At 47.1% G+C, this 12,483-nt stretch overlaps 1 protein-coding gene across 1 annotated transcript; it reads left to right on the forward strand.

Moving 5' to 3' along the window:
- Positions 1–3: 3 nt before the first annotated feature.
- On the forward strand, positions 4–1,987 carry LOC103799165 (cystatin-like; the record flags this gene model as incomplete). The annotated part of the gene is made up of 3 exons (XM_009071466.1): positions 4–116; positions 573–686; positions 1,583–1,987. Coding segments are annotated over 3 exons (305 nt in total), but the record flags the coding sequence as incomplete, so codon positions are not given.
- Positions 1,988–12,483: the final 10,496 nt, after the last annotated feature.

Here is a 12,483-nt window from a genome sequence, read left to right on the forward strand (position 1 = left end):
ACGACGAGGGCCTGCAGCGGGCCCTGCAGTTCGCCATCACTACGTACAACAGGGCCAGCAACGACATGTACTCCAGCCGGGTGGTGCGGGTCATCAGCGCCAAGAGGCAGGGGAGCGCCCGGGACGGCTGGGGAGGAGTGAGGCCGCTGGGAGTCTCGTGGAGGCAGGACAGGCCTCGGGCCTCAGCGGTTCTGCGGCTTTTTCCCACAGAAAGTGAATAAACCCCCTTTTTAATAGCTTGGCTCCTGTCAGTCTGAGTGCCCTTGAGTGCTGCGTGTTATTGAAGAAGTCAGTGACTTCCCTGTGCTTCTGATGAGTTAACACGTCTCTGTTTATGGCTGAGGAAGCTGTTCACTGCGATGTGTTTACTTGGATTTTGTTTCCTGTTTCTGAAAGAGTGCCAGGTGCCTCTTTCGTGGGGGTTGCCATGTGTAGTCCCCTCTCTACTTTGCTGGTCTGGTTTCCATCATGTAACAGGAAAGCTGCTGCCTCTTTGTTAGGCTTCTCTCGTCAGAGAGCTCTTCTGTGTGTGCTGAAAATAAAGCTGCCTCTGCTGACTGGTCTTGTTGCAGATTGTGGCCGGAGTCAAGTACATAATGGAAGTGGAGATTGCCCGGACGACTTGCACGAAGCCAGCGGCAGATCTCCAGCGCTGTGCTTTGCACAACGAGCCGCAGATGGCTAAGGTAGGCTCCAGGGCAGTGTGCAGGCTCCCCAGTTTCCAACCCCATCCCTCTGGTTGCTGTAGTACTGAGGGCTGTGGGCTGTGTCCCCTGTCTGCCCCAGCCAAGATCGGAGACATCATGCCTTTACATGTAACAAGGTACTGCCCTTGCAGAACTTGCCTTGCTGGATGATGACGTCAGAGAAGGCTGGGCCTTTTGCCTGTTTTATAAGTAGGGCTCTGAAGCTGGAGCACTGTGTGCCTCAATCCTCTTAACAAGTGCTCATGGTCTGGCTCAGAAGGATATGTGGAGGAGACTCTGCCAAGCCTACAGGTCTCATGACTCTCCATCAAGGGTCCTCAGTCTCCATTCCATTCTTGGCTCTTCTTTACCATGGTGGTGTAAATGTGCTTGGCTTGGCATGCTTTCCTGAAGGACTTGTGTTCCTGTGAACAGAGCTTTGGGCGAAGCACTGCCCACAAGAGGCAGATTGCCCCTGCTCTCCGTGCCCACCAAGCTGTTACATGGGTGTTTTGTCTAATGGCAATGCCCTGTACAGAGTACTTGGATGGGAGCACCAAATGTCTGCCTTGATCTGGCCCGAGTCTAGTTTTTCTGTAGCACTTCATTCCTTCTGTTAATGGCAGTGATATGCGTATATGTATATTCCCTGTGGGTGGCTTTCCTCTGTGGGTGGATAAAGAAGGTAACTTGATCCTCAGCGGTGCTGACTGCTCAGCTTTGTATGTTGGGGTTTGTTTGAGAGACATGATTCATCCTGAGGGGGTACAAACAAGAGTTCCAGAGTACTTGTATGGAGAAGGCAGATCTAGAGAGCTCCAGAAGTGTAGAGCACTGGTAAATCACACTGGTTTATGCTCTTAATCTGATAACTACTTTTTTCTTTCTCTCCTTAGCACACCATTTGCAACTTCGTAGTGTTGAATGTTCCTTGGCTCAACCGAATTGAGCTACTGAGCAGTAAGTGCCAGTAAGCTTACCTTGGTTCCAGCAGAGACCAGCAACCAGTTGCTCAGATCTAAAAGAAAAGCAATAACACAAATTGAGATGGGCTTTATCAAAGCCTGTTAATCCAGCTACTTACATATGCTTGTGCTATGCAAATTAAACCATGTAACTTTACTTCTAAAGCACAGTATGATCTCAACTTTTTCTTCTTTGGAAAAATGTTTAAGAGCAGCTGTTCTGGTCATCCTACAGCTTTCCCAATGAAGTCACTCCAGCATCAGAATTCTAATTAAACCCCCTTAGTTTCCTGGTTAAGTGACTACTGTAAACATAAAAGCTTAATTAATAATTGCTGTGATGTGTGTTTTTCTTTGATCGTCTGCTGTCCTGGAGGGAGGGTTTGCTTTCATTTGTCACCTAGTCTGTCCTGCCGAAAGAATGGGATGAGAAGTAATATGGGCTTATGATCACAAGGGAGACAAAACATGTCTTCTTGTCCCTTAACCTGATCAGGTTTTGAGTAAGAGATGGAAGTCTAAGCTGTTTTCACTGGAGAAATGCTCTGCTTTTGTAAATAACTTGGTCTTGGGAAGAATAACCAAAGCTGGTATGGAGGCTGTGATTGTTTTGGGTGCTGGCTGCTGTACTACTCTGTTGCAAGGCTGCATATGCAGCTGTGCAAAAATTAACCATTCCAGTGTCTTTCTGCACTGCTTTTGAGGTGTTTCAGGAACCCTTGTTTCCAATGGCCTATGCTCTTTACAGGATATATCCCTAGCTTTTTCTGAACAGGAATCCCTGATGCTTTCCTTCCAGTCCAAGCAGTAATTAAGCTCCCTTAATTTATAACTTAAACTATGACTGCTAAGAAAACAGCTCTTTTGGCATGTGTCCCTGACCCATGACAGTTCCCATTGCAAGCAGAGATGCCTGGAGTGGATCTGTGAGTAGTCTGTCTTGGGGGAGACTGAACTATATCTGTCTGTGTATTACCTGTAGGGAATTTGAATGTTGTCTGATCTGGACAAATGCCTTTAAATCCATGAGCAGAGAAGATCAGCACCCATCAGCATTTCTGAGAACTGGCTGAGGTGTTAACTGTTAAACTGTAATGAATTTGTATTGGAAGGAAATTTGGCATACCATGCCTGCATGGGAAAGGGCAGGTGACCCTGAAACCCATAACCTTATTTAGGCTGAGGACAGCCCAGTGAGGGGAGGCAGTGTTAGTAATTAGTGTTAAGTGGGTACCTGATAAGGAGGAAATGTCAGCCAGTGTTGTTTTATAGCAAATTGATATCATCCACAAAGCCTGGCTTTGTTCTGTGAGCCTGAATGTTGCTCAGAAGTGACCCTCTAAATCCAAGGGCATGTACAAGCCTGTAGGGTTCTTTCACTCACTCAGACACATTGCTGCCAGCTTCAGTCAGTGTGGCACCATGTTTGGTGTTGGTGTGAGCATCACAGGGAAAGACAGCTCCAGGTCTAGAAAAAAAACCCCAACAAAATTACAGCTTCTCATTGCCTTGAGATGTGCAGATCCCAAGCAAAAGAGACAGAAGGCAAGTCATACAAGGTATGCATACAAGAGGTCTTTTGGTTTTTCACTCTTGAGAGAAGGCTGGAAGGAAGGACCAGAATCCCTGTGATAAAAGATTCATCTTCAGGTAATAAGGGAAGGTGTCAGGTCAAGAGAAGGAGTTTGGAGTAGGTGAAGGTGCTGAGGTGAAATATTGGGATGCTTCTTATTCTGCATAGTCCTGATAGTACATTTTCTACTTTGTGTCTTTGCTTTTTCTGACCTTTGAAGTAAATGTGTTCCTTTTGGTGTAAATCTCACACACAGATAAAGTGAGTCCAGCTCCCTGGGAATGCATCTTCTGTGGATTGCCCTTTTTTCCAAGGGGAATGCCACTTCCCATCATTGCTGGGGTTTGACAAGCTTGTGGTGAGCGTAAGGCCAGATCTTTATTCATGTTGGTAGGATGAGCTGGTTGCCTGACACCAAGGATCTCCATCCAGATTGTGCTCAGATCCGATAGGAATTATTCCCTCTGTTGCCCCATTGTCACCCCATTATTGCTGAGTGCTGTGCATGAAGGTGGCCCATTTTCCTTGCCATCCAGGTCGTGACTGTGCAGGTGTGTCTGCAGTGGTTTTGGGTCAGTAACCCTGTTGACCCTGGAAATCCTGGTGTCAAGCTTCTCAGGTGTCCTCACTTGTCCTTTTCTGGTTACTCCATTCATACATGCTTATCCCTGCTTTTCTAGTCTATGCATACAAGCATGAGGCAGTGGTGAAGGGGTTCCCTCATGCTTTTGGTGGATTTGCCTCTATTTCTGTTCTGTCATCTTGGCTTAAGGCCTGGATAGGTAATTGCACTGATCGCCTTAGAAAGGAGATGAGGCAAGAAATGAGGATGCAGATGGACATAACTAGGCATTTCCACTGCTTTGCTGTATTTATTAACCAGGAGCTTGGAACAGCATGTGGGGAAAAAGGAGTATCTGTGCCAGAGAAAATGAGAGTATGAGCATTATGAACTCCTGAATCCAAAGATACTGCATTTTCATGTTGAAATGCTAATGACTAAGGGCACGAACAAATAGCACAGATTACCCAATCCTCACAAGCTGCTGAGTGTCAGATTTGGTGATTATCCCTATGTGCTCTCCACTTGGAGCAAATGCCAAAACAGCCTGACCTAATTTAAACACCTTCCTCTGTGGGCTGTATTTCTTTGCATTTGCAACAGGCTAAGAGCAATAGTAGAAGTTCCCCTGCCAGGCCCTTTTGCTTGGCAGATCTTTCTGCTTAGCTGGCTGGCGGTGACTCAGTCAGCTGAACACCAAGCCCTTATTTTTAGCTGCATTCAGTGCCTGACTTTTTCAAATGTTGGTGACAGATGTGGGGAAGTGATCAGGAAAGTGCTTGTTTCATGTTGTCTCTTGTTATGATTTGCTTGCATCTGATGGATAAATTGTGGGGTCATTCTTTCTGAAACTTACAGGGTTCAGTGCTTTTCTGCTGCTGCAGCTTGTGAACCCAAGGTTGTTTCCTGGCTCTGGTTCTCAGGGAGAGATTTGAGGCCAACTGTGTAAGAAGTGTAGGTCTCCTTAGCAGTGCCTGCACTTGCAGACCTGTGCTCACATGGACTTAGGCTCCCAGCTCTGCAAAGCACAGCTGAGACATACTGCTGTGAAAGTCATGATGGTTTTGGAGCCTGTGGGTATTACTGGTGTGCCACAGCTATGGCATGCTCAGTTGCAGAGAGCAGGACTATATCCTCATTATCCTCATTAGCATTGACCAAGCAATGAACACCCAAACACACCTCTGTCCATGGCCCAGGACCTCACTTAAGCTCAAGTCTGGATCCTCTGTCCCTGTCTGAGCTGCACTAAATGTGTTCTTATTTGCAGCCCTGGCTGCTGCATGGACCTTGGACCTGCCTTGTAGCATTGTCTCCAGGCCCTTCTCCTACTCCAGGCCAGGCTTTCTGTAGGGACCCTGGTCCTGGTTCATCCTCTTGCTGTGTCTGGGGCTGTTGATTGACCTTGTCCCACCCATGGCTCTGCCAGCCATGCTGAGACCCTGTAGGACTGTTGGGAAGGGCATGGCTAGTGTTGGAGTCCCTCCAGCTCCTGCCTCATCCCCTGCTTATGGTGCTCCCTGGGACATGGCCCTACAGGGTTTTTCTGAGATAGTTGAAGCTATATCATCACTCCTGACAGGTATGGACACTTCCTCCAGCACACAGCCTAAATTGCAATTTCCTGCAATTATGAGAGGAAATGTCCATGCGAGGATCCAGGTCAACCTGCAGCCCTCATTCTGGGCCACCCAGTGCTGCTGCCCATGTTCATGTGCTCAGGATGTACAGTAGTGCCTAGCCTAAGGTGTGGAGACCTCTTAGTGAGTGTTTGGAGATGCTAGGTTGTTTGTATTCAGTGGTAACATGCAGTGCCTTAGAATCACTGTAGTGTAGATCCCTCAGGGGATTGGATTTGCCGATTAAACCCACATCCTGTTTTGAATCTTGGCGCTTTATCTTTTGACACTGGAGAGGTAAGACTTTGTATCCCTTTACTTGTGGGATGCAGTGGTGATCTGGAGATCATTTCTGCAGGTTGAGCAGGAAAGTGTCCTAAGTTGGGTCATTGCTGACAATGCTGAGTCCTTCCATGACTCTTGTCACCCAGCTTTGATGGTGGCTTGTGGGTGAGAAGGTGGGAGGGCAGGTGCCTGGTGCTCCTCTCCAGGCAGCACTGTCCCAGGCTGGTCAAGGAGGAGTGAGGAGGACTCTTCTTGAGTTAGAAGAGCAGCTAACCTGCAGTCTTTACTGTACAAATACCTCATGGCTCACTGGGATGGTAGACCCTGGGACAGGACCAAGGGCTTGAGGTGACACATGCTAAAGCCTCTTTTCTGTCATTGTCACTCACTCACATGGTATTGCTCAACCTCTGTAAGCTAGTGGGCTCCTTCTGTAGGATTTTGCAGCAGGGAAGAAAAGGAGAAGCTCAGCTGCTCATCCCCATGATAAGCTGGTGGGATGAGTGTTGGGGTGTGTGCCGGGTGCTATTTCTGACCTTCCTGGAGGTGGATGTGGGTATGTGTCTGCATGGGGCTGATGATGGGGAAACCTTTCTCTGCTTCCATCTGGAGAAAAACCTTCAGTGGCTCACCATGACTTGCTGGGAGGCACTGTCCTTTCTTCCCCACCATCTGAGAAATGCCATATCTTGTGCTGTGCCATCTCCACCCATTTTCTTTTAAGCACTCAGCTGCAGAACAAACTGGGACTCAGGCCTTGTGGGGGAAGTAATTTAATATTTTGAATAAAAAAATTAGCTGGAAAAGAATGGTTTCCGGTGAAGTAGTGATGTTCACACTAAGCATACCCCTCTCCCTTGTTCGAGGTGAAGTCCTTCCATCTGTACAGGTGGGTAGTTGTTTTCTTCCATTCTCATGGGGTCAAGGAGAGTAGACCTGACATCCCTGAAGGAAAGTTACCATCTCCAAGTGCCAGAAGTGGCTAAAACTGGCATTAAGCATGTGGCATTAACATCAGTGGAACTTCATCCTTATTCCCAGTAACATTGCCCACCCTTGACTGTGGGGTGGGGAGTAAGGTTACTGCTATTGCCTCATGCAGACACCCTGCCCTGATTAGTGATGGGGGAAGCATGGACCACTTCCCTCTGAACATCTTCAACCCTCTGTCATCTCCTGGTTGAGTTGCTGCAGTGATGAGTTCTGCTGGGCTGCAGGTTGCTACATGCCAGAGAGGAAAATGAATTGCCACCCTTCAGCATATGGCAGCTGTGACAGCTGCAGAGCCGGGGACCATGTCTCTTCACCCACTGCTTGCTCCATCAATGTTGTAGTCCTGAGTTGACCTAGGTGCAAAACAGGCTGTGCCAGGATCCATCCTAAGCAGCTATCTAGGGAAGTTCCTCCCTTCTGGGTGCCAAAGGCCAAAAGCAGAGTGATTTTCGCACACACAGCAGCACCAGGAGACTCCTGTGGTTACTGAGCCTGGTGTTAGCTTGATGACCAGCCAAGCTGGAAGAACCAATTGTACTAAAGAAGCCAGAGAAAAGGTTGGCCAGGCTTTTCATGTGAGTGTGGTTTGAAGTGCAGCCATGCTAGTTCTAGGCATGTCTTCTCCAGAGGAGAGGGGGCACCAGAGCCATTGTGAAAGATGCTCTTTACATACCCGCTTGTAGCTTGTCCAGCCAAAGCTGGATATACCAAGCTCTGGCTGTGCAGAGGCACAATTTGATGAGCTTGGGGATCATAGGGCTGGTTCCAGAAGGGATGTGTGGGAACTCTTCAGGAGCAACAAGATGAGCAATAGCCTATAAAACAAAGAAATTAGTTTTGGGCCTCTGAGCACAGCTTGGCTGGGCAGGTCGGCTAATTACACCGACCTTCCCTTGATAAAGCTCATGGGACTTGTTACAATTACTACAGATTTTTAATTACCTATTTTATCACAGTAGGTCTTTTCACTGCTTTCTGTGTCAGCCAGATAGCATAGATGGAAATGTTTTTCCTATTCCATCCAACATTTTGTGTGTCCTGCACACCCCAGATGGTTCAGTGAAAATTATTCTGCGAAATGTTGAGAGAATAATGAAACATGATGTTTCCACAGCTCTGACGTGCTTTTTGCCCAGCTGGCTTGCTCAGAGGCTTTTGAACAAAACTGTCTGGGATCTCAGTTTGATAGGAAGTTGGAGAACTGGCAAGAAACTTTTTTTGATCTGCTGTTTTAAACTAATCTGTCCAACATGTAGGAAAATGCTACCTGCAGATGCTTGTGCTAGGAAGCAAGAAGTTCAGCTATTAAAGGAATAAGAGCACAGGCACATCAATCCAGCACAAATCTCAGAAAAATCTCATTTTGACTCCCTGTTTACCACCTCTAATGGGAATTAAGAAAGCTTGCATCCACTGGTTGAAGCAGCTGCTGCAAATAAACCCTGTCTGTAGCACTGGAGAATAGAGCTAGATACTGAATCCCCCACACAGATGTCATTGGGGCCCACTGTGCCTGGGGCTGCACGGGGAAGACAGTGTGGTTTGTGTCCACTGTGGGACAGGCTGATATGTGCTCAGGACTTGTAGGAAAAGAGGCTGGTCTGTGCTTGGGTCTGGCAGGGTGGGATTCACTAGGGAAGAGCCATGGCTGCTGTAAACCAATTTTTTTCCGCCTCATCACAAAGATTGTCAGCTGAGTACTAACCACAGAGCTTCTCAGATGATATTGAAAGGAAAGGTGGGAGGAAAAATGCCTGACAGGTTTTCAGATGCTCCACTGAGCATTCTCTGGCTATCAACAGAGCCAGTTCGATCAGGAAGTAGTGAGAGTGAGCAGTGAGTAGTGAGTGAGAAATTAAATACTGGCCCTAGACTGACATGTTTTTGTCACATTTCAGATACCTACTACATTTCATACTGGGTGCACTGAAATTAGCCTGTTTGTCCTCAGAAGAGGCAAAGTGCTCAGTGCTTCACTGTGTCTGGGCTAGAAGAAAAGAACGTGAGGATGTTGCCTCCGTATGTGTGGGCTATCTGGAGAGCTTCCAGTCAGCACCAGTGCTCTCTGTGTTCTACCAGGACAGGATGGGGAGTGCTGGGATGGTGCAAAGCTGTGGCTCAGGGGTAAGGCCCACATCATCCTTGCCCATCCTGGGGGTAATGCATATGGTAGAGCCTGGTGCCAAAGACAAATTTTGATCTAAGGCAATACGGTACGCCAAAGTGACTTGCTTGGGAACAAGCCTAGCTCTGGGCCTGGCTGTAAGCTGCCTGACAGCCTTAATGTGGTTTTTTTACATTTTTAAAAGGGGATTGAGAAATCTGTAACACTCCAATTGGCCTTCAAGCAGTTTAAATTTAATGGAGAAACGTTGCCCAGGTGCTGCTTAGAGGACACTTGTGAAAGGGCTGCAGCAACTGGTGAGCATCTCCTCTCTTTGTGCCTGCAGGGCTATGCTAACCCAGCTGAGCTGGAGAGCAGGGGCCAGTCTTGGGATTGATGCCTGTCAGTGAATCTGGTGAGCAGACACAGTGCTGATGTCTGCTCCTTCACCCTGATGCTGCCCAAAGCAAATGCAGCCAGCACAAGAGCAGAACACTTTGCTCTCTGTGGGGGCTTCAGTGCCTGGCACTGGCAGTGCAGGCAGCAAAGGGTCTTGTATTGAAATGGGCCCCAAATTCCCCTGAAGTCACAGAAAATATCTTGGCCTTTCATTGAATCTTCTGTTCGGGAACCTCTGGTCCAGGGCATGCCTTATACAAGGGGCTGTATGTCACCTGGTGTGGCATCTCTGAATACTTTGTTCAAGCTCCTTTGAAACTTTCCTGTGGAGTGAATGTACCCACTGCAAGAGGAGCAGGGTACTGCAAAATGCTGCTTTAGCCAACAGAGAAGCATCGACTGGACCTTGGTCTGAAACACTGACAAAGGCAAGCAAGGTTTAAATTTTTATGTTTACTTTTTTAGATTTTATTTTTATAGGGAATGTTGAGGGAACACCTACCCTTGGAGGAGGTGCTGTGTGATGTCATCTGAAACCAGCACATAAGCTGCAGATGTGACCAAATGTCCCTCTGCTGACATTTGGGCTGCTCTTTCCTGGGCTTGATCATCACCATCTGCATTTTACTGGGGCATTTGTGTTGTCTTGTGGAAGATGCTGTTTCACAAGCTCTCCTGAAAGACAGGTGTCCGACCATTGCACTTATGTCTCCCAGAACTGGAAGAGAGAAAAAGGCACCACTGCTGCCCATGGCACAGTTAGCAGGGAAGAGCAGAGCGAGCGAAAGTATTGGATGAATTTCCGGCAGGGAGAAGTGGTCCCTGGGTCCCCCAGATCCCTAGGACTAATTAAAGCCTTCCTTTCTCACCTGTTGTAGCCTGGTACATGTAACCTATAAGCTTTCCACAGGGGGTCACCATCTTACAGGGGATGCAGTACTGGGCTATGGATGCTAGAGAGGCTGAATTCTTGTCCTTAGCAAAAGCAAGGCAGCGCCAGGGTCTGCCACAGCCCTGCTCCTTATCCCAGCAGGTGTGGAGGAAGGTCTGATACAGCCTGCCCGGAGCCGCATGCTGCTTTGATCACTCAGGCAGAAGGACACTGGAGGGGCTGATCGGTGTCCCCTAGCCAGTCAGTGACTGAGGGGATTAATTAAGTCAGTGTCTCAGAATCCTGGATGTCCCAAACAGATGCTTTCCTGCAGGATCAGTGCCCACTTTTTGCAGGTCTTTGCCTGGGTATTTCCATTGCCAACAGATACTTCTCAGCATCTTGCGTCTAAGTGGTCTGTAAACTGAAGGAAATTACTCTAATTTCACCCCATCTTCTTGTCTTGTTCCAAGGATAATTAGGCCGTTTGTGTAAGTGTGAAGAGTAAACCCAAATGCACCTGCTTCTAGGTGGAGGAGCGTTTATAATATTCCTTGATATCATGCTAAGGATTGTTTTTGTTGCTATGTGATTTCCATTCATTTTTGTAATAGAAAATGTATCTTGTTAAATAGCCCAGATGTGATGTGCTGAAAATAGTTGCAGAGCTTCTGTTGCTCATGTCCCTGTGAGCAGAGATCCTGGGGCTGTGTAAACAAGCGTGGGAACTATGATATTGAAATATGAACATCCTCAGCCACTGAGCCTCCACTGCCCTTGTACTTGGCAGGTGCTTGGAGAAGCAGCCACAAAGAACACAAAGACTGACAAATTGTATTTGTGGCTGCTACAAAATTTCTACAGATATCAACATAAACGTTTGCGGGGAAGGGCCATGAACTTTTCTGAGCTCTGCTGAAAACGTTACGCTGAAGATACCTCATTACATTTAGCTCCTCAGGAAAACCAGGCTTGGATAGGAAAATACTCCCTTCTGTTGGTGAAATAATCAGCTGGTTTTCAATACATTGCCATAAGAAGCAGAAACTAGATGTTTCTTCTGAGTGGTCAATGAACTTCAGGAGTTATCATTTATTAATGACAGATCAATTTAGTGATTTGTCAGATCTCTGGCCTAATTGAAATGCAGGCTACTTAGTGCTTTTATAGAACTTTACATGGCTTTCCCAAGAACAGCTGCTGACACATGCCACTGCATTGCTTGGAAATGTTTGAGCTTCTGAACAGAGGAAGATCCTGCAATGGGGAGGTAAACTGTTGAGTCTGCAGACCAACCTTTTTTTGATCCCAGTGGCATTTAATCTTGGCAAATAAGCACCAAGTGGGAAACTGTCTTTATGCTGCCCCAAATATGCTTCAGGGCCACATGCAAAGCCAGAAAAAGCTGTTTGTGCATTTCTGAAATTAGTAGTAAATGTCCTCCCCGCCTAGGAAATTATTGCCTGGAAATTAGATGAGTTCTGGAAGATTCAATTTATGTAAATACCTCAGACTGTCCCATGGATTATTAAAACAGAACAACAAGAGCCTTACTTTAGTTGGCTCCTGGACCCCTCAGGCTATTAACTTGCATAAATCTTGTTTGCTTTGGAATTGAAATTAGCTCCCTTAACTGCATCAGCATAAAGCAAGTGCCTCATTTTCTATCAGCCTTTTTTAAAGGTAAGCTGACAACTCAAGCAGATATAAAAGGCTCTGTTGTAGCAATGCGAATGATGTGATATATGGTATAATTGGAATAATTGTGCAGAAGAAATGAAAATCAGGATCATTTTTTGTTTGTTTGCTGCTTGCTTACTCCTGGGATATTGTGCCATCAGTTAACAGCTCATTTCTTCCCTGTAAGGGTGACAAACCCCTCTTTGAGGCAAGAGAGGAAAAACTGCCAATTGTCTTGTATCAAATGATAAAGGTTGCAGAGGTGCAAATGTTAACTGGGAGTGCTTGGCTCAGTGTCCTGGGGATGGTCCTGACTGTGCCCACCCAGGTCAGGCATGGCTAAGTTCCTCTATTTCTGCTAACAGCCAGGCAGAGTTTAATGAGGTGGCATGTGAGTGAATGAGTTGTCCTCAGGACAACTGGACTCTAGAGCTGATAGACAGAGATAAGAAGCCAAATATCCCCCCTGAAATCTGAGAGGAAATGGTTAGTGATCTGCTTAGCCGCGTGGATCCTCACAAGTCTATGGGACCAGATGGGATCCATCCCAGGGTGATGAGGGAGCTGGTGAAAGAGTTCGCCAAGCCTCTCTCCATCATTTACCAACAGTCCTGGCTCACTGGGCAGGTCCCAGATAATTGGAAGTTGGCAAATGTCACATCAATCCACAAAAAGTGGTGCAAGGAGGAGCCGGGAAACTCCAGGCCTGTCAGCCTCATCTCAGTGTCTGGCAAAGTCATGAAGCA

This window comes from Acanthisitta chloris, unplaced genomic scaffold, assembly GCF_000695815.1.
Source record: "Acanthisitta chloris isolate BGI_N310 unplaced genomic scaffold, ASM69581v1 scaffold27453, whole genome shotgun sequence".
NCBI classification, from domain to species: Eukaryota; Metazoa; Chordata; class Aves; order Passeriformes; family Acanthisittidae; genus Acanthisitta; species Acanthisitta chloris.